This window comes from Eriocheir sinensis, chromosome 32 (assembly GCF_024679095.1).
Source record: "Eriocheir sinensis breed Jianghai 21 chromosome 32, ASM2467909v1, whole genome shotgun sequence".
Taxonomy (NCBI): domain Eukaryota; kingdom Metazoa; phylum Arthropoda; class Malacostraca; order Decapoda; family Varunidae; genus Eriocheir; species Eriocheir sinensis.
The window spans coordinates 16,488,481-16,510,715 of NC_066540.1; the positions used below are offsets into that span (position 1 = coordinate 16,488,481).

General features: G+C 48.8%; 1 protein-coding gene and 1 long non-coding RNA gene across 3 annotated transcripts in view; one reads left to right on the forward strand and one right to left on the reverse strand.

Annotated features, from left to right (window-relative positions):
* Positions 1-6,288: 6,288 nt before the first annotated feature.
* LOC127006293 (uncharacterized) lies at positions 6,289-6,804 on the forward strand. The gene is made up of 2 exons (XR_007759383.1): positions 6,289-6,436; positions 6,566-6,804. It is a non-coding gene; the product is annotated as an uncharacterized LOC127006293 (long non-coding RNA).
* LOC127006292 (uncharacterized) overlaps positions 6,435-22,235 on the reverse strand; it is a 59,117-nt gene continuing 43,316 nt past the window's right edge. Inside the window, exons 12-19 of one of the 2 annotated variants that reach the window (XM_050876008.1) lie at positions 20,291-20,426; positions 19,483-19,727; positions 18,854-19,003; positions 17,113-17,262; positions 14,762-16,597; positions 13,281-14,094; positions 9,015-10,103; positions 6,435-8,858 (exon numbers count right to left, since the gene is read on the reverse strand). In XM_050876008.1, coding sequence (XP_050731965.1) covers positions 9,016-10,103; positions 13,281-14,094; positions 14,762-16,597; positions 17,113-17,262; positions 18,854-19,003; positions 19,483-19,727; positions 20,291-20,426 — 4,419 coding nt within the window. In that variant the 3' untranslated portion in view covers positions 6,435-8,858; position 9,015. The remainder of the gene's footprint in view (positions 8,859-9,014; positions 10,104-13,280; positions 14,095-14,761; positions 16,598-17,112; positions 17,263-18,853; positions 19,004-19,482; positions 19,728-20,290; positions 20,427-22,235) is intronic. The other variant, XM_050876007.1, reaches the window with a different exon arrangement.

Consider the following 22,235-nt stretch of genomic DNA (forward strand, 5'->3'; position numbering starts at 1 on the left):
CTTCATTTACATTTTTCATTTCTATGCTACATTTTCATTAGGGCAGGGCTTGGTTCAGCTTGGCGGGGCGGGGCGGGGCAAGGCGGGGCGGGGCGGGGCTGGGGCGGGGCAGGGCGGCAGCTCTTACAAATGGCAGTGTAAAAAGAGGTATAAAACGCATCACACGCGTAATGACGAAGGTCTATAAAAAAGGTTGGATATTATTTTTTTTGCATACGACATGATGACACGACCCCCACGCAAGGGTTGGTCTGGCATGTGTGTGTGTGTGTGTATGTGTGTGTGTGTGTGTGTATACATGTGTGAGTGTGTGAATGTGGGCGTATACATGTGTGTGTGTGTATGTATTTGGGGTATGTAAGCATATGTATAGACGTAATTCTTGATGTTCCTGCCCTGTACACACACACACACACACACGCGCACACACCCACACACACACACACCAGACAAAATTTTTCCATCAAACAAACAAAAAAAAGACATTAATCGCATTTCATTTCGACACCCGACTTAAAAAAATACGTAAACAAACAGACAAACAAACAAACGGCAAATTATCACAAAACTTCCCTACTCGTATGTGTACACCACCGAGGGTAGGACGTGTGCGTGTGTGTGTGCGTGTGTGTGTGTGTGTGTGTGTGTGTAAAGACGGTAGGAGTTGACACGTACATAAGTTATTTTCGCACATACAAACGCACACACACACACACACATTCTGACTTCCCCGTATAGGTTTCATGTCTTAGGAGGAGGAGGAGGAGGAGGAGAGATGAGGTTACTGAAAGTGCTTGGATTAAAAAAAATAATTAAAAAAAACACACAATATCATCCCCCCTCAAACACACACACACACACACACACGCACACAAGCAGGGGCAGTGTGTATGTCAGCGTCGCGTACACAGGGTGCGGCGGCGCAGTCCTCGGTTATGTCGTGGCAGTAGAGTGAGAGCGAGTCCAGCCGGTGCGCTGACCTGCCCTGCGAGGACTCCTGATACAGTAAGTTACGTAATGGCAGTGATACATACGGCTCCGTGACAGGCCAGGGGGTTTCGGCGCCTTGGGATTACGTAGAAGGTCCCTCGGCAGTGTTGAGAATTAGGTTACGTTTTATTAATTTCATACGAACGCTTGAATTGAGTGGTTGATTTCGTACTTATTCGGTGGATGCGTACGAAATGGCTTCTCTCGACAGCACCAAGAATCAGTTTACATTTTTGCATTTCGTACGAACGCTAAAATTGAGTGGTTGATTTCGTACTTATTCGGTGGATGCGTACGAAATGGCTTCTCTCGGTAGCACCCAGAATCAGTTTACGTTTTTGCATTTCGTACGAACGCTAGAATTGAGTGGTTGATTTCGTACTTATTCGGTGGATGCGTACGAAATGGCTTCTCTCGGTAGCACCCAGAATCAGTTTACATTTTTGCATTTCGTACGAACGCTAGAACTGAGTACTCGATTCGGTACTTATTCGATGGATGAGTACGTAATGACTATGTTCCTTGGCAGTGTCCAGAGTTAGGTTACGGTTTGTTATTCATATGAAAGCTTGGGATGAGTACTCGATTCGGTACCAAATTCAACAGATGCGTACAAAATGCCAAACGTACACCACTGGCAACACCTCCAATAGCCTAGTGATACTTTAACGTCAAGGGTAGACTCACTCACTCTTAGGCTAATGTTACGTCCCCCGACTGGCCTGTTACGCCGTGCTATAGAGTTCCCAGTCCCTGAAGAGCGTAATGTTGTACGTTGGATCAGAGGATGTTGTTTTGGCACACTCAACGTATATGTCGCGTTAACTTTTACGACGGAAGGACGCTCCTCACTCACAAGTATATGAAGTCGAAATAAGGTGATGTGGTCCGGCTGGCGGTCAACACAGTGCAGCGGTTACGGGTTCAAACCTGTTACGGGGTGCAGTTTCTACGTAGCCAGCCAGGCGTACGTGTGGAAAAGGGTTAAATCTACTGTTGCATCGTTTGTTTTTTTGAAGAAGTGCGAGGGTCGGTTGCTACGTCGCGCGGCATCGTACGACACAATCTGATGAGGTGAGGTGGATGGTGGTGGATGCATACAGCGAACCCCCCCTCCCTCCTTCCTACCTCCCTGGCCGGCAATACGCAATGCCTCGACTTGGCGGGGATGCGACGTGTGAAACTTACAGACTTACGGTTAGACTCACGGCGGATGTACTGAATGGGACAGACAGACACGAATGCTTGTTGGTTTGCTGACGACATGGAAACGTAACATTCACTTCTTTGATTCTTTTCTCATTACGTTGATGATTTCTACCGACACTGTACGTCCTGAACACAGTAAAACACACACACACACACACATACACTCACAAAACACAAATAGCCTCATAATCAATGCCCAATAATTTACGTACACACGCATACACGCACACAAACCGGCTAGACGCACACGCCACTCTCCCGACGCTTCACAAACGCAATACGTAACTCTGAACACAATGCGGCATTTCCATCACCTCCTGGCAGTAGAGTGACAAGACCGAGGTTTCTACGCGGCGACTGCTACGCTCGCTGGCGACGTAATCTTGGCTGAGGTCTCGATGGGTGTGAGGGAATAAATACAGTGTGGATGGCGGAACGTAATGATTGGTGGGGTGGAAAAAGTACTCGGTTAGATGAAAATAACTACGATTCTACGATGGTTGTTTTAAATGAGCGAAATATATCGTAACAAAGCTGGAGATTTAAAGAATGCCTTTGGTGTGAGATATTTTAATTAGTCCCTGATAAGTTAGGTTAAGTTAGGCTATGCAGATGAAGTTGACCGTTATCTGATTTTGGGTGAATTACGATAAGAAGTCAAGGAGTCTCTGGATCAAATTTTTTACTTTTATGCTTTATTGTCGGAGAAATAATTTAGATGCGAGAGAAATAAGATGTAAACTATCATATTTATTTTTTATGCTGTACTGATGGAGCGAAATAATTTACATGCGAGAGAAATAAGATGTAAACTAACATATTTATTTTTGATGCTGTACTGATGGAGCGAAATAATTTAGATGCGAGAGAAATAAGATGTGAACTATCATATTTATTTTTTATGCTGTACTGATGGAGCGAAATAATTTGGACGCAAGAGAAATAAGATATAGATTTTCATATACTTCTGCGCTTTACTGGCAGAGAAATAATTTAGACGCAAGAGAATTAAGATGACCTTCGTATTTTAACCGTGGATAGAACAAGCTACGTTACGCCTTACAAAACACTATCACGCTTTTACCGACGCTGAAATACTTAAAGTGCAAATTATGGCGCATTGAACAAATACAAGTAATTTAGATTCTTCGACAAGTTAAGTTAGGTTAAGTTAGGCTATACAGATGAAGTTAACCATTATCTGAATTTGGGTGAATTTACGGTAAGAAGTCAAGGAGCTTCTGGTTCATATTTTTTACTTTGACGCTTTATTGACGTAGCGAAATAATTTAGATGCGAGAGATATGAGACATTAACCTTCGTATTTTAGCCATGGATAGAACCAGCGGAGTTAAACCTTACTAAACAAAACACTCTCACGCTTTTACTGACGCTGAAATACTGAAGTGAAAATTATGATGCGTTGAATAAACACTAGAAATTTAGATTCTTCCACATAGGGTTAAAAAAAAAGTCAGATTACGCCTTACATCAACACTACGGGCCATTTTGCTAAACATTTCGTCACCCAAATTCACACGTTTGCCAAGGCTTTCGTGGGAGTTGTGGGCATTCCCAGGAGTAGCCTTATGACCCTGGTGGTAGTTTAACCGTTCTTCTGTACCGTGAACCTAAAGAAACGCTCATCAGAACCAGACTGACCCCCTCTTTGACCTCTTGAATTAGTTGATGAGAAGCGAAATGGTCTTATAGCACCGGGCGGCCTTCCTTACCCTGACTTAAATGTGGCGAAGGAAAAATAATTGATGTTAGGTGGATATGTGCGTAATGTAAATAAACACCCCGACACCAGACCTTTCGGCGCAGATGAGAGCAGCCAGATTACGCCTCGCAGTACCGAAAGCAGGAACAAAACGACAGCAAGGAAAAAAAATCGCCCTAAACATCACGGAACCGAAAAAAGGAATAGAAAATAAATAAAATACACCGAACATCCCAGTACGAAAAGAATTAAAAAAACGGCAGAAAAAACGATAAAAAGAACATCCCTAAACATGCCAAATCTACCGCAGCCTAATGCAAATAAGCAACTCTGGGGTGGGTGGCGACAGGGGGTAGAAACAAACACGCTAGACCTAAGATGCAAGGCTTTGGGCGGCGGCGGCGGTGGCGGCGGCGTCACGCACACACGCGCTCACTAACCCGCCCATCGTCAGCCTGAGGTACGGGTGAAAAACGTAATGTAATAAATAATGCATAAAAAAAAGGATATTGAGCATGTGGGAGGCAGTGCTTCGGAACGTAGTCGAAGGGACGTAATGGGGTGAGGTTGGCGGCGGAGGAGAGGGGGGGTGATAGGGTGATGTGGAGTTACCGTACACCTCCTCCTCCTCCTCCTCCTCATGAGCTTGGCGGCGGAGGGGAGGGGATAGGGTGACATGGGGTTACCGTACGCCTCCTCCTCCTCCTCCTCTTTCTTCGACCCTCACCCCCATAGTCCCTTCATCCCTCACAGCAGTTACGTAATACAAAACATAATGTGGAAGAGCCGATAGCAATGGGGGTGTGACTTCTGGCTATGTGTGTGTGTGTGTGTATGTGTGTAGGTGTGTAGAATCGTCTCCGCGGCCTTCGTAATCGGGCGGTCGTAGAAATGAATGCGGTTAATCACAAATGACGTAATACGAAATGGCAGTAGCGATAATGATAATAATAATAATCGGTAAAGTAATAACAGTAATAATAGTAGTAGTAGCAATAGTAATAATAATAATAATAGTAGTAGTAGTAGTAGTTGTAAATTAGCGAAAATAACAATAAATTACGTGTCAAGTACCAGCATACAGTGAACGGCAGTCTCGTCCAGGGCCGTTACGAACCCAGAAAATACAGATACGTAATCCCCACAGGGTAATGATAATCCATGACTTTCGACGTATGGAGAGAAAACAACAAAAATGGAGAGGAGATGGTACATGAGCCAACACAACAAGCCAGACGAGGGACAGTCCTAACCCAGGGACGGTAAAATTACTTAAAACAAACGATAAACACAAAGATATAAACAGAGAGATGCAGAAATGAAGATGGTACAGTAGCCCCCCAGACATCACACTACACCAAGGGAGGGACAGTCTTAACCCAGGGACAGTAACAAGACTTAAACAATAAACACAAAGATGTAAACAAACGGAGAGATGCAGTGATGAAGATCGTACAAAAGCCCACACAACACACTAAACCAAGGGAAGGGAGGGACAGTCTTAACCCAGGGACGGTAAAACATAAAACAGGTGATAAACAAACACAGTGACAGTCCTAATGCGAAGATTGGACAAGACGTAAACACATGAAGAGATGCAGAGATGAAGATGGTACCGGATCCCACACAGCACACTAAACCAAGGGACAGTCTCAACCCAGGGACGGCAAAGACTTAAAAATACTGATGATGAATAAAATGATGGTGTTTTGATGTATGGAGAGAGAGAATGAGAGTGAATGGAGAGATGAGCCAACGGATCGAGATGGTACAAAAGGTCCTCTGACACCACACACGGGGCAGGACAAGATATAAACGAGATGTATATAGATTAACCGGTATGGGTCGCTCCGTGTAAGGTCACCGTCGTAGCAACACCAGCAGCGACCTGACCACCTCCTCCTCCTCACGCACCTCACGCACACACTCACGCACGCACTTCCCGTCTCCTCGCACCCACGGCACACGATCGCACGCATGTAAATAAATATAAATTAAAGTATGGCAGTGAATGTTCGGTTTTGTATCATTTTCTTCGTAATTTGTTCCTTTTTTTCTACTCCACCACAAACGATGACGCGTTGACGGACGGCTTCGGCGATGTGTGACGACGACGCTCGGTTCGCCGCCCGTTCTGACGCTGTTGATATGACGTAAGTAGACTCTGGGGTTGTCATGGTCTGGTTCGTGTTTGCTCTTCGCTACGTAATGGTTCGCTCTGACGACACAAGGCGACGCTCCTGCCGCTAAGCAATCCGACGTTATTGATGTGACGTAATCAGTGCAATGGTTATTCACGTTCTTCAACCGGGTGATGGTTTATACGTAACGGTCCGTTCTGCCGACACAAGACCGCTCCTCTCACTAAACCATCCGATGATATTGATGACGTAATCTTTGCCTGCGGAAGACTCTGCGATGACTATACTGCGTTCTTCCACCAAGAGTAACGGTTTATACGCAATGACCTATTCTGTTAGTGATATTGTTCCTCTCCCTAACCCATCATTCAAGGTGTTTTCAAGTACGTAACATCCTAGTGCTTTCAGAGTGACAGTTAATGTGGCAAAATTCAGTGACTTCCGACAGCAAATGACCATCTCTTTTCTTCAGTTATCCCCTGAAAGTAGTGGTTCGTTCAAGGTGTTTTCAAGTACGTAACATCCTAGTGCTTTCAGAGTGACAGTTAATGTGGCAAAATTCAGTGACTTCCGACAGACTCCCCAGCAATGACCGTCTCTTTTCCTCAAGTTATCCCCTGAAAGTAGTGGTTCGTTCAAGGTGTTTTCAAGTACGTAACATCCTAGTGCTTTCAGAGTGACAGTTTATGTGGCAAAATTCAGTGACTTCCGACAGACTCCCCAGCAATGACCGTCGCTTTTCCTCAAGTTATCCCCTGAAAGTGAGTTTATTCAAAGGTGTTTTCAAGTACGTAACATACCAGTGCTTTGGGAATGAGTTAATATGACGTAATTCAGTGACTTCCGACAGACTTCCCAGCAATGACCGTCGCTTTTCCTTACGTTATCGCAATGAAAGTAATGGTTTGTTCAGGGTGTTTTCAAGTACGTAACATCCCAGTGCTTTTAAAATGACAGTTGCCTTTCCGAGTTGATCCGTTAAGCGTGTTCCCTTCGACAATACACTGCTAGTACTCTCGGGTCCGACACGGCTACGGGACACATCGTACGTGACTCTGCCTCACGCCGATTGTATTACCCTGAGAAGACACACAATTGCATAAAAATTTAATGACTTACATGTAAATAAATATACTCAGCATAACAACCTGAGGGAGGCGAAGAGCGTAACCCTGCCGAGGAGTGAGAATAAGAGTTGAATTTACGTAGATAATATAAACATGTTGCTTATAGACTGACGTGAAGGAGTAGGATAATATACGTAATGAAAGCAATGATGACTTTTTTTCCTCGTACGCAAGAAATTTACGTAGACAGTTTTTAAATCCAGTGAACTATTGATGAAAGGATTGACGCATATTAAACCAAACCTTTGTATTGATGACATGAGTAGGATAAAATACGTAATGAAAGCAATGATGACTTTTTTTCCTCGTATGCAAGAAATTTACGTAGACAGTTTTTAAATCCAGTGAACTATTGATGAAAGGATTGACGCATGTAAAATCAAACCTTCGAAATGATGACATGAACAAGTAAATTACGTAATCAAAGCAAAGACTGGCTTTTTTCCTCGTACGCAAGAAATTTACGTAGACAGTTTTTAAATCCAGTGAACTATTGATGAAAGGATTGACGCATGTAAAATCAAACCTTTGTATTGATGACATGAGTAGGATAAATTACGTAATCGAAGCAAAGACTGACTTTTTCCTCGTACGCAAGAAATTTACGTAGACAGTTTTTAAATCCAGTGAACTATTGATGAAAGGATTGACGCATATTAAACCAAACCTTTGAATTGATGACAAGAACCAGTTGGATAAATTACATAATCAAAACAATAACCGACTTTTTTTTCCTAGTACGCAAGAAATTTACGTAGATAATTTAAATCCAGTGAACTATTGACGAAAGGATTGACGCATATAAAACCAAACCTTCGAATTGATGACAAGAACAAGTAAATTACGTGATCGAAGCAAAGACTGACTTTTTCCTCGTACGCAAGAAATTTACGTAGACACTTTAGACGAAAGAATTAATAGGTATTTCTCCTTTCGTATCTCAGAAATGATGCATGAATTCCTGAATACAGTATAGAGCAAGTGACATGTATAGACGAAAGAAATTATACAGAATACAAAAAACTTCAAAATAGCAACTTATTTTTTTCTTTCGTCTCCTAAAATTGAAGCATAAATTTTCCGAAACCAACACAAAATAAGTTATATGGACACAAAACCTCTCAAATGACTTTCTTTTTTCCTTTCACATCCAAGACTTGAAAGATAAAATAGTTCACCTGAAGATACATCACCAGAAAACCAGTTAACTTAATCACAAGGACAAGAACAGAAAGAACAAATTTACGTAACATTCTCTAAAACCAGTCTTGAATTGGCGACATAATTACGTATTCCCTTCACATCATTAACAACCTGAGGAGCAAAGAGCGTCGTACAGTGAACCAACACGCCGTAACACTCAAGACGGTGATGGTTACGTAATGCTTCCGTAGCCGAGGACAACCCGAGGAGCAGACAACGTAATGTGCCCTTTGCGATGTCGAGTGTCAGTGTTCCGTCCCGGTGTTGTCCTGCCTTACTGTCGTCATCACCGTTACCTACGCAAGTGGTGTTGGTGGTGGTGGTGGAGTTGAGGGGCTGAGGTGCTTCTTCGGAGGCCCTCATGCTTGTAGTGATGGTGGTGTCGTCGGTGGTGGTGGTGATGTTGGTGGTGGTGAGGTCGCTCCCTGTCCCGGCTGTCCTTCCTCACCCCCTCGCCTCGCCAAGCTGGAAAGGGAGGGTGTGTTAGGGTGTGTGTGTGTGTAGAATTGTACTTATAACAGCTTACACTTTAAATTTATGACACTTTTACTACTACTACTACTACTACTACTACTACTTTTACCACTAACTACTACTATTATTACTATTATTGTTGCTTACCTCAGGGGTGGTAGTAGGGTGTCGGGGGCGGGGGGCCGGGGGCGCGGGGGGGCAGCGGGGCGGTGGACACCATCTGGTGGTGGGAGTGGTGGTGGCGCGGCGCCGAGCCCTGGAAGGCCGGGGGGTGGCGGTGGTGGTGGCTGTTGTGGTGGTGGTGGCTGTTGTGGTGGTGGTGGTGCGTGGCGGGGGGCTGCGTGGTGTAGGGCTGGGGCGGGGGGGAGCGGCGGTGGTGGTGGTGGTGGTGGTGGTGGTGGTGGTGGTGGGAGGAGCGGTTACGCCACTGCCAATTCTTGCCTTTGGGACGGAACTTGGCGTGCTGCTGGCCCCCGCCACCCCCCCCACCCCCGCCGCCACCACTGTGGTGGTGGTTGTGGTGGTGACCGCCACCACCTCCGCCACCGCTGCCATGGTGGTGGCTGCCGTGGTGGTGGGAGGCATTGGTGTTGGCGGTGGTGGAGTGGTGGTGCGTGGAGTGGTTGTGGTGGTGGGTGGGGGGGGGCGGGGACCCCTCCAGGGGGGTGATCTGCTCCTTGTGGTAAAACTTTTTCTTGAAGTGGTGGTGGTGGTAGAGGCCGGCCTGGGGCGGCGAGGCCAGGCGCGTGGCCTCCACCTCGGGGGGCAGGTACGGGGGCGTGTCCCCGCCCCTGGGGGGGTACAGCCCAGGGGACTCCGCCCCACACCTGTCCGGGGATGGGGTGGGGGGCGGGGAGGTGATGGGCGGGGTGCGGACGGGGGGCCGGGGAGACTGGGGGGTGGGCGGCCGCCCATGGGGGATAGGGCTGGGGGACAGGCGTGGGGGGGAGTGGGGGGAGTATGGCGGAGGGCCAGACACCCCATCCACTCGCCGCCCCGTCTCCTCATCCTCCGACCGGCCCCGGAAGCCCCCCAGCTCCATGGGGTGGGGGGCATCGGGGCCGGGCGGGGGCGGCCGGATGCCCCGTGGGGAGGCCAGGCCATCAGGGCGGGGCGAGGCGCCCTCGGTGCTCTTCCGGCGCTTGTCCACCTCCGAGGCGAAGGCCACCAGCTTGTCAAACCCACTGTTGATCTTGTCCTGCCACTTCTGCAGCGGGGAGTCACTGCGCTCACACCCTGCGGCGGCGGCGGCGGCGGGGACACAGGCAGGTTAGTATGGGGTGGAGAAACCCACCTTGTCCCACCCTGCCCCATGCCACCCATACTCAGGGCGCGGGCGGGGCAGGGCGGAGCAGGGCAGGGTGGGTGGGGGTGTTGGCATATATAACAGAACATTCTCATTGGTCACAACACAACCAAAGCAGGAAGACTTTTATCCATTAATTGTTCATTCCAAAGCAGAGGAGAGACAGCAAGGGAGGGAGGGAGGGAGGGAGAGAGACAGGGGTGTGTGTAGAGAGAAGTGTATGGCAGAGGAAGGGTGTGAGGCAGGGAGGGAGGGAGGAAAACAGGGGAGAGTGTGAGGAAGTGTATGGCAGAGGAAGGGTGTGTATGGTAAAACATGGTGTGTGTGTGTGTGTGTGTGTGTGTGTGTGTGTGTGATAAATGCATGGGCAGGGTGAGATAGATAGATAGATAGATAGAGCGAGAGTTAGAGCGAGAGAAAGAGAGAGAGGTTGCCATTTAAACGGACACTGATACACATTGCGAACATAAAACTTATAAGACATAAACTGACAGAGAGAGCGAGAGAGAGAGAGAGGGAGAGAGAGAGAGAGAGAGAGAGAGGGGTTCATACTCCCTGACTTTCAGCTGGTGGCTCGTCCTTTCGATTTTACGTAAGTCTGTCTAAATTTTACTCTACGTTGCAAAACTACGAAGTGCTCAGAGAGAGAGAGAGAGAGAGAGAGAGAGAGAGAGAGAGAGTGGAATAACCTGGAATAAAACTACAAGAGAGAAATGAAACCGTGAAAAATGAAAATAACTTGAATGAATGTACGAAGGAGCGAAGGAGAGAAAGAAGTTCGGAAGGAAGGAAAAACAAACAGGAAAGAAAGAAGGAAAAGAAGATAAAGAAGATCGAAAGAGAGGATTTCCGAACGAGAGGAATAAGGAGAAAAGGAAATGAGAGAAGGGCGTAAGAACAGACACAAGAAAAAGAAAGGAAGAAAGGAAGAAATTACGTAAAGAGAGAAGGAAAAGATAAAGAAGATCGAAAGAGAGGATTTCCGAACGAGAGGAATAAGGACAAAAGGAAATAAAAGAAGGGCGTAAGAACAGACACAAGAAAAAGGAAGGAAGAAAGGAAGAAATTACGTAACGAAAGAAGCATCACAAGGAACGAAGGAAGGAGGCGAAGGACGTAAGAACCTTCGTAGGGAAAGAAAGGAAGGAGAGAGACCGAAGGGTTGACAGCAAGGGAATTAGAAAAGAGTGCAATCTACGGCACATTACGTAGAAGCATCATAAAGAGCGAAGGACAGAACGAACGAAGGAGGGAGGCGAAAGACGTAAGAACCTTCGTAGGGAGAGAAAGGAAGGAGAGAAAGACCGAAGGGAAGAAAGCAAGAGAATTAAACAGAGTGCAATCTACGACACATTACGTAGATGCATCATAAAGAGCGAAGGAAGCGAAGGACGTAAGAACCATCGTAGGGAGAGAAAGGAAGGAGAGAAAGACCGAAGAGAAGACAACAAGGGAATTAAAAGGACAGTGCAATCTACGACACATTACGTAACAAAAAGATGTGGAGGAGCGGGGCGGTGGTGGTGGATCGCTGGAAGAAGGACACAACTACACTCATACAAGCTGGACTATAAGTATTACGTAAACACTCGTAGACAAGAGGAATAAGCAAGTCGTATTATCCAATCAGTGGCGGCAGTAGTAGTAGTAGTAGTAGTAGTAGTAGTAGTAGTGGTAGTAGTGGTGGTGGTAGTGGTGGTGGTGGTGGTGGTGGTAGTGGTGGTGGTGGTGGTGTTAGAATCAGTATTGTAAGCTTGTATGTGGAGGAAGAGGATTAGGATAAGGATTAGGAGGAGGAGGAGAAGAGGATTAGGATAAGGATTAGGAGGATTAGGAAGAGGATTAAGAGGAGGAGGATAAGGATTAGGAGGAGGAGGAGGAAGAGGACTAGGATAAGGATTAGGAGGAGGAGGAGGAAGAGGATTAGGATTAGGATTAGGTGGAGGAAGAGGATTAAGAGGAGGAAGAGGATTAAGAGGAGGAGGAGGAGGAGGAGGAAGAGGAAATACGTAACAGAATCAGCAGAATTTCATGCAAACAAAAACAACAACAAAAAAAGTTAAAAAAAAAAAGAGAACTCATCTTACTTAAGCAATTTTTTTTTGTTTTTTTGTTTTTTATGAGCAGAAACGGAAAACGGAAAACGTCACTTACCTTGAAATACTTTGCGATCGAGAACTGAAATGTCTACCACCTGTCTCTCTCTCTCTCTCTCCCTCTCTCTCTTTCTTTACTCTACCCCTCTGTCCCTCTCTCTCTCTTTCTTTCTCTCTCTCTCTCTCATATAAAACTACCAGCATGCAACAACCTGGTGGTCAGAGGGCAACCTACAGAGTGAGAGAGAGAAAAGGGGGAAAAAAACAAAATTAAAACTAGCTCACAGAGAAAATTAAAGACAGGCAGAAAATTAATATACGTACATACAGACATACACACGTAAACACACACAAATGGGGATATATATATAAGTGTATGTTTTGCTGGGTGGGTGAGGGGTGTGGGGTGAGGGGGGGTGCATATAGGGGTGATGGGGGGGTATATATAGGGGTGAGGGGGTGTTGGGGTAGCTGGTGCATTGGGGGTGAGGTGGGGTGTGTGTGTGTGTGTGTGTGTGTGTGTGTGTGTGTGTGTGTGTGTGTGTGTGTGTGTGTGTGTGCAAAAGAACATCAACAGTACAGATGCAGCAACAACAACAAAAACAATAATAATAATAATAATAATAATAATAATAATAATAATAATAATAATAATAATAATAATAATAATAGTAATGATAATTCTCAAAATATTAATTAAAAAACAATGTAATTCAAGACTAGGTTAAAGGAATTACTCTAAGAATTTTAAACTTATCATGTAATTTGGTGTAATAATAATAATAATAATAATAATAATAATAATAATAATAATAATGTGAATTTCTGTGACTAAATAATTTACTCAATATATTAAAAAGGACTAAATTTTGATAACTATTACTATAAAATGCACATGCTCTCTCTCTCTCTCTCTCTCTCTCTCTCTCTCATTTTTATTACATTCCTCTCATTTCTCTTCTTCCTTTAGCATGCTTTTAAAATCTCTCTCTCTCTCTCTCTCTCTCTCACCATCAGTTGCTTTGTCCAGTTGGTCGAGGCGGACGTGATGGTGACTGGCTTGGCTGATGATGATGGTGGGGCTGACTGACGACGCGCTGGTGGTGGTAGTGGTGGTGTTGAGGGGGGTGGGGGCGGCGACGGTGGTGGTGGTGGTGGTGGAGGGGGAGGAGGAGGAGGGGGAGGCAGAGGCTGTAGAGGGGGCGGCAATGGTGGTGGGCATCATATTGTGGTGGTGGTGGTGATGATGGGAGGACATGGTGGTGGTGGTGGTGACGGCGGTGGTGGTGGTGGTGATGGTGGTGGTGGTGGACTGGTTCGGCGCGGGGAGATCCGTGGTGGTGAGCGGGGGTGGTGGAGCGGAGGGTGGTGGAGTCATGATGGAGGTGGGGATGGGTGTGGTTGTGGTGGAGGTGATGGTGGTGGTGATGGCATTGGCTGGAGTGGCAGTGGTGGTGGTGGTGGAGGTAGCGGAAGAGGAGGAGACAGAGGAGGAAGAGGAGGAGGAAGTGGAGGTGATATTCCCGATGGAGGTGGATGGTGGAGTTGGTGGTGCTGGCGATGGTGATGAGGCTTCCGGAGGTGGCAGTGGAGGCGGCGGTGGTAGTTTGATGGTGAGGAGGGGCAGGGAGGTGGGGGGCAGGAGGGGCGGCGGGGGCGTGGTGGTGATGGTTGGGGTGGTCGTGGGGGAGGGGGTGGAGCGGGCCTCGTAGTGCTGTTTCTTGAGGGGGATGAGATGGGGGGCGGGAGGGGGCGAGCGCATCTTCCGCCTCATCCGCTCCTCCTCGCTGGGGGGCCGCGGGTACTCCACAGGCTCCTCCTTAACCTGGGGGCAACCGAGACATTTTTTTATTACTGGCGGAACAATCAATCTTATTTCTGGTGACCTAAGAACAGGGGTGACCTCATCGTTGCATGATTGCCGTACTCAGGCCATGGTGTTGCCCGGTTTCCGACGCGTAACTATTGCTAAGAATCATCAGCAATTAACTATTTTATCAATAACTACAAATTAATCTCGTTACTGGGACACAAGAGACGGTTTTTGGGGTCGGAAATTTGTAAATGTTAGAGGTTGAGGACGACAGTTTGGCAACACTGGGTGACCTACGGAAGATTGTATTAATAGTGGTGACCTATTTCCAGAGGGGGCTCGTGTGGGTTGTTGGGTGAATGGGGAACCTTCTATGAGGACCCCTGAGTAAAATATAGGAGTGTTGCAATTTGGCAAAGTGGATGACTCTGCCAGGGCACTACTCTCCCCTCCAGAGGTAGGTGGATGACTTTCCACCATTATAAAGTTTCTCTGTGACATGCACTAGCAAACAGAGCAGTGGAAGTCAATGGCATGCACCTATATAATGTAAGACATGAGTGGCAAACTGTTAAGGTCCCCAAGACAACACCTGCCTTGCCCGGCGCTGCAAGAGAACACTGGGGCGAGGGCAGGGCTACAGGAGACCACTGAGCGGGGCACCGCGCCCGGGACCCACCTTGGCCGGCAGCATTGGTCTGGTGAGGAAGCGTGCGTGCAGCGTGGCCGCCAGACCCTCCACCGGCGCCTCCCCCGCCATCAGCGTGGCGGGGCGGGGCTTGCAGTCCACGGGGTGGGTGGTTGGGACGCAGGTGATGGCAGTGGTAGGGATGGGGGGCGGGGGGGTGCCCCGGAGTGTGCTGGTGGTGGCAGACGAGGTGGGGCCACCACACTTGCTGTACATGGAGGCCAGGCGTGCCTCCAGGCCGTCCCGTCCTGGGGAGGCGGCCGGGGGTGGAGGCAGCATGCGGGGCTTTTCCTCAAATGTGCCACCCCGCGGGGACTTGACACGAGGGTACATGAGGCCCTCCACGGTGGCTGGCGGGGGCGGCGGGGCCTGAGGCAGGGCAGCGGCCAGGCCCTCGGTGCTGCTGGGGCGGGAGATGGGGGAGTACACCACCCGCAGCGCCGGGGACGGCTGCCGGCCCACGCCCTCCCCCGCCCCGGCCTCCGGGGGCGTGTGGGGCGCCTTGATGAAGCTCTCCTCCACGATGCGGGTGATGCGAGGGCCGGGGCGGGGCGAGGCCTTGCCCCCCACAGTCATGTCCAGGGCGGTGGAGCAGGTGGGGAGGGGCGGGGCCAGGGCAGAGGAGGCCAGCTCCAGGGAGCGCTCCACCTCCCCTGAGATGAGGTCACCCACGTTCCTGGTGAGGGTGGCGGTGGTGGGGGCGGCCAGGGAGGAGCGGGGCGGCCCGCCGGTGGGCACGCAGGCCTCCAGGGCGGCCAGCTTCTCCTGGGACAGGTGGCGGCGCAGGGCCAGCTTGGCCGGGGACACCTGTGTGTAGTCCGGCCGGCTTTCCCGCACCTCACGCACCTCACGCACCTCCCCGGACCGACGCTCCCGCTTGGGTGGCGGCGGCCCCCCCAACCCCACAACCCCGGGGGAGGAGTAGGGCGGGTGTAGCAGGGCGGTGGAGGTGATGGGAGGGGCGGGGGTGGGGCGGGGCGGCAGGGCCTGGGCGGGGGGCTTGTCTTCGTTCAGCACGTTGGTGATGATCAGCTTGAGTCTGTCCTCAAAGTCTGCCACGCGGGGCGGCTCCTGTGCCCGCACCATGGAGAAGGGGCGGGGCGGTGCCTTGTCCAGGGGCAGCCGGGGCACCAGGACTGGTGCCGGGGCCTGCAGGGGCATCTCAACCTTGGGCAGCGGCAGTGGCGGCGGCGGGGCAGCAGCAGCAGGCGGGGCGTAGCGCTGCGTCACCAACACCACACGGTTCTGGTCCGGGGCGGGGCCAGACACGGCGGGGCGGGGCTCAGGCAGGCGGTGGTGCTGAGGGTGGTGTTGAGGGTGGTGGTGCTGGTCGGTGTGGTGTATCCTGACCAAGCCGTCCGGGGCAATGTTCTGCTGGGGCGGGACGGGGGCGGTCTGCCTGGCATCCGACAGCCTGACTTCTGTCCCGGGGGGCAGGGCAGGGATGCGGCCAGCCTCGATCTGCCGCCCCGTCTCCAGGATCTTCTGGGCCAGGATCTCGGGGTTTTTCTCCTCGATCTTGCCCACGTCGGGGATGCTCGGCCACTCCTGGTTTCGGCTACGATGACGTGTTTTATGCCGCCCAGGTGACTTATCCAAGCGCTGGCCGGAGGGCGGAGTGGAGGAATTGACGTTGGCGTTGGCGGGGCCGGTGGGTGTGAGTGGCGCCCGCCCCGCCCCGGAAGCAGACTCCGGGGCGGTGTTCTCCAGGGAGCTGACTTCACACTCGAGGCGGGAGACCTGGGAGTGGAGTTTCTTGCGCTGCGATAGAGTCTGAGAGATCTCGCGTAGGATGAACTCCTGCGTTAGCTGTGACACGTCCAGGCTCTGGGGGGGGGAGGGAGACACACTTATAGACACACACACACACACACACACACATACACACACGGGCATACACAGACATAAATGTTTCCTGATATTGGGCAGTGAAAGGAGAAGAGGACACATTTTGAAGTTGTTAAGGACACAGTAATGAAAAAGTAATGATAATAGGAGGGATAAGTCTTGGGTATTATCTCTCTCTCTCTCTCTCTCTCTCTCTCTCTCTGATCTGTATTTTACGTCAGAACGAAAAACATAAAATACGTAACAATATTAAAAAAAAGAAAAAAAATAGACAAATAAAAAAACTTAATAATGAAAAATAAATTACAATGAAAAGCAAGACAAAAAATAAATAAAATAATGAAAAATAATGCCAATAAAAAAAAAAATTTGAAATATTAAAAGAATCATTCACACCAAAACAACAACAAAAAAAATCTATATACCAGTAATAAAAAATAAAAAAATAACAATAACTCAATGACATCAATAACACCATCGGCCACTCCACTCACCCCGTTGACCAGTCCGTTCCGCCTGTACTTGTGGATGATCTCGTGTTGGCGGAGTCGTACCAGCCGCTCCTGCTCCTCCTCCGCCGACGTGACCTGCTGCTGGAGCGACGACACATTGGCCTGCAGCTCCTTGTGACGCCAGACGATCTCCTGCGGTGGTGGTGATGTGGTGGTGAGTGGTGATGAGATTTTTTTTTTTTGAGTTTTTAATGGTAGTGAACAGCAGAGGTGAATTGTGGCAGTGATGAAAAGGTGGTGGGGAGAAAGAAATTGTGGTGGTAGTGATGAGGACTGGTGGTGAGGTTTGAGTGGTGATGAACAGAAGTGATGAACTGTACTGGTGATGAAAAGTGGTGATGGGAGAAAGAAATTGTGTGGTGGTAGTGATGAGGCCTGGTGGTGAGCATTGATGAATGATTCTGGGGGGTTTGAGTGGTGATGAACAGAAGTGATGAACTGTACTGGTGATGAAAAGTGGTGATGGGAGAAAGAAATTGTGGTGGTAGTGATGAGGACTGGTGGTGAGCATTGATGAATGATTCTGGGGGGTTTGAGTAGTGATGAACAGAAGTGATGAACTGTACTGGTGATGAAAAGTGGTGATGGGAGAAAGAAATTGTGGTGGTAGTGATGAGGACTGGTGGTGAGGTTTGAGTGGTGATGAACAGAAGTGATGAACTGTACTGGTGATGAAAAGTGGTGGGGAGAAAGAAATTGTGTGGTGGTAGTGATGAGGACTGGTGGTGAGCATTGATGAATGATTCTGGGGGGTTTGAGTGGTGATGAACAGAAGTGATGAACTGTTCTGGTGATGAAAGATGGTGATGGGAGAAATAATTGTGTGGTGGTAGTGATGAGGCCTGGTGGTGAGCATTGATGAATAACTTTGGGGGTTTGAGTGGTGATGAACAGAAGTGATGAACTGTAGTGGTGATGAAAAGTGGTGATGGGAGAAAGAAATTGTGTGGTGGTAGTGGTGAGGCCTGGTGGTGAGCATTGATGAATGATTCTGGGGGGTTTGAGTGGTGATGAACAGAAGTGATGAACTGTAGTGGTGATGAAAGATGGTGATGGGAGAAAGAAATTGTGTGGTGGTAGTGATGAGGACTGGTGGTGAGGTTTGAGTGGTGATGAACAGAAGTGATGAACTGTAGTGGTGATGAAAAGATGGTGATGGGAGAAAGAAATTGTGTGGTGGTAGTGATGAGGCCTGGTGGTGAGCATTGATGAATGATTCTGGTGAGGTTTGAATGGTGATGAACAGAAGTGATGAACTGTACTGGTGATGAAAGGTGGTGATGGGAGAAAGAAATTGTGTGGTGGTAGTGATGAGGACTGGTGGTGAGCATTGATGGATGATTCTGGGGGGTTTGAGTAGTGATGAACAGAAGTGATGAACTGTACTAGTGATGAAAGAGTTGATACCAAACGAAATCGTGTTTGACAAATTATATGAAAACAAAAACCCAATAATATATCAAATACACTAGCCTGACTTAACCCAATGTACATGCAAGCCATTACAAACACCATTTTCCCCCTTCCAGAACACCCCTGAACCACCCTGCTGCCTTCCCCTGTCAGTTCTTACCCTCATAACACCTCCATGTCCTAACCCATAACCCCATGCCAATCCTCACCCAGTCCTAATACACCCCTTGCCCCCAACTCTTACACCCAATATTCCAACCCCTCCGTCTTGCCCTCTGGCCTTCCCCTGCCCCCTGCCGCCGCCACTCACCTTGGCTCGGTTCAGTAGGTCCTCGGGGTTGGCTGCCGTCATGCCCAGCTCGGAGATGCGGGAGCGGAGGAGCGCCACAGAGTCGTCGATGAGGACCTTGATTTGACGTTCCAGCTGGGCCGCGCGAGACTTGAGGGACTTGTTCTTCTCCTGTGGGGGGTGAGGTGGGGTGAGGTGGGGTGGGGGGGGGGGGAAATAGTGGTGGTAATGAAGATAGTTGTTTAGATGTAGTTACGGTAAGTTCTTTTGCTAGACTGATATGGTTTTCTTCCCCCATTTCAGGTCCTTCCTCTCCCTCTCCCTCTCCCTCTCTATCTTGCAGCCTCTTCCCATTCTTTCTCACCCTTTCCTCTGTCTCCCTGTCTTGTTTTCTCTCTCAATCTCTGTACCTTCATCTTCTCCCTCATCTTCCCTCTCTGTCTAACTCTCCTCCTTTCTCTCATTCAATCTCCTACCATTTCTCTCCCTCTCTCTGTCTATCTTACTCCCTCTCTCCTCTCCCTTTTGGTTAATCACCCTCCCTTCCTTCTGTCTTTTTCACTTTCTCTCCCTCCCTCTCCTCTCCCTCTTGGCTAATCACTCACCCTCTCCCCACCTCCCTCTCTCCCACCCTCCCTCCCTCCACTCACCTTCTCGGCATCAATCTGCTTCAACACGTAATCCTTGTACTCAGGCTTCTTGAACGAGTCCAGCATCCCGAGAAACTGCTGGCGGAACACGTCCAGCAGGACCTCCAGGGCGTAGGGCGTGTTGGAGGGCGGGATGGGCAGCTCCTCATGACGCAGGATCCCGGCCACAGCGGAGGACGTTATGCAGGAGAGTTTCTGGTCAACGCATCCGGGCGCTGGGTCCTTGTATGAGTTGTTTTGCCTCCCTGCAGTTAGGACCACAGCAGGAAACAGCAACATTATGTGGGGGCTATGTTGGCTTGAAGGGCGTGTGATTATGGGCGTGTAAGCCCCTACGATTTTCTTTCTTTTTTTTTACAACAAAGGAGACAGCTCAAGGGCATAAAATAAGTAAACAATAATAAAAAAAAGCCCGCTACTCGCTGCCCACAAAGAGAATCTAGAGAGGTCAATTTCGGCATGTCCTCTTTTTCATTCCATTCCACCTTCCACGTCCTTGACCTAGCTTTCGTCCGGCACTCCACTCTCACAGCACTCCTCCTCCTCCTCTCAACTCCAATACCTGCTCCCTCACTCCTCTCCACCCCCCCTTTCAAGCCCTCTATCCCAACCTCTCAATCTTCTCCTCCATTCCTTCTTTCCCTTGTCCTACACTCTACTCTCTCTCTCTCTCTCTTTCCACTACTTCTAACCTCCTCTACTCCTCCTCCTCCTCCTCCTCTACACTACCTCTACCCTCTTCCACTCCTTCTCTCCACTACCTCCGCCCTCCTCCTCCTCCCTCCCGCCACTCTCAGGTCCCACTCACCATCAGCGTTCGTACTCAGAAGGGTCTGAGTGTGAAGGAGGTCCAGCCCATTGATTTTGATAGGCTTCTTGCTGGTTCTGTGTGTCCGCTTTCCGCCCCTCCGTCCGCCGCCCAGGGTCCGTCGTGACACTCTCGGCTGTGGGGGTGGAGATGGTGGTGGTTAGGGTGGTGGGTGATGGAGGGGGTGTGTGTGGGGAAGGGGAGATGTGGTCTGTTTTGGTGGAGTTGAGGAAGGTTAGGTTAGGTTAGGTTAGGTTAGGTAAGGTAAGGTTAGGTTAGGTTAGGTTAGGTTAGGTTAGGTTAGGTTAGGTTTGGGTATGGAAGGGAAGGGAAGGAGAGGGAGGAAAGAAAAGGGAAGAGAAAGGAGAGAAAGAGTGAGGGGTTAGGTAAGGGAAGGGAAGGGGTGAGGTAAGGTTAGGTAAGGTAGAGTTAGGTAAGGGTACGGAAGGGAAGGAGGAAAGGGAAGGGAAAGGAAAGAAAGAGTGAGGTTAGGGAAGGAAAGGGAAGAGAAAGGAAGGGAAGAGGGCAAGGGAAGGGAAAGGAAAGAAAAATTGTGATAAGGTTAGGTAAGGTTAAGTTAGGTAAGGGTACGGAAGGGAAGGGAAGGAGAGTGTGATAAGGTTAGATAAGGCAAAGTTAGGTTAGGTTAGGTTAGGTTAGGTTAGGTCAGGTCAGGTTAGGTGTAGGTGTTGGGCGTTGTGTGTGAGTGTGGGTTGAAGGGTTATGAGAGCATGGGAAAGAGAGAGGTAGTGTGTGTGTGTGTGTGTGTGTGTGTGTGTGTGTGTGTGTGTGTGTGTGAAGGAAGTGAATATGTGTGAGTGGCTATGTATTATCTATGTCTACTGAGTTATACATTAATACACACACACACACACACACACACACACACACACACACACACACACACACACACACACACACACACACACACACACACACACACACACACACACACACATGCACACACGCACGCACGCACACTCACTTTTTCAGGAATAATAACAAAAAATATAAATAAAATCTTTGGTAACATCATATAATGTACTAAAAATAATAAACATAATAATAATAATAATAATAATAATAATAATTTTGTCTCCCATAGCCAATAAAGGGGTGAGAAAATCCAGATACCAATACGTTCAAACAAAATAAAACAAACAAATATCAGTGGTTTGTTCCTGGTGGCCCGGCTTCATAGGACAACAATGTTTTGCCTTAACAATAATAATGAAAATCAAGACTTGTTTTCTTCTGGTGGCAGGTCAGTGGTGCCAAGGGTCAGGTGGGTGGGTGCCTCGCTGCTGCCGGACAACAGACTCCCGCTGCACACTGACACAGGGGCTACTTAACGGTAACACACACACTCACACACACACACACACACTCACACTCACACACACACACACACTCAGGCCACTCCTATGTACTCTATTCAGGAGCAGTGAGTAGCGGGCTTTTTTTTTCTATTGTTTTCTTTTTTTCTTTACGCCCTTGAACTGTCTCCTCTGCTGGGGAGAGAAAAAAAAACAAAGGGGGCTGGGCAAGAATCAATTAAATTTGACTCACAGCTTCATATGCTCAGTGCCAATGGAATTCCAGGAGTACATTCCAGGAGTCAGCATATAATGTTGTAATTATGGAGGTTAGTCAAGCTACAAGGCCAGCCCAGTAATTTACGGGCAGCTTATGATGACCAATGACCTCTCATCTGTGAGGGCCTGAGGGGGGCACTGAGCCAGACAGAGTGAGGCCGACCCATCACTCAGTGGCCCAGTGGTGCCAAGTCTGCCATGAGTGTCACTGCCTCTGTGTGGCTGTGTGGCAATGTGCTGCCTCACCTTCACTGCAGTGTGGTGGGTCGGCACCTCCTGTGTATGGCACCCCTTGGCTTGGCATCCTGGGGAACACTTTCTGGAGTGGGAACCAATTTTGAGGAGCCTTT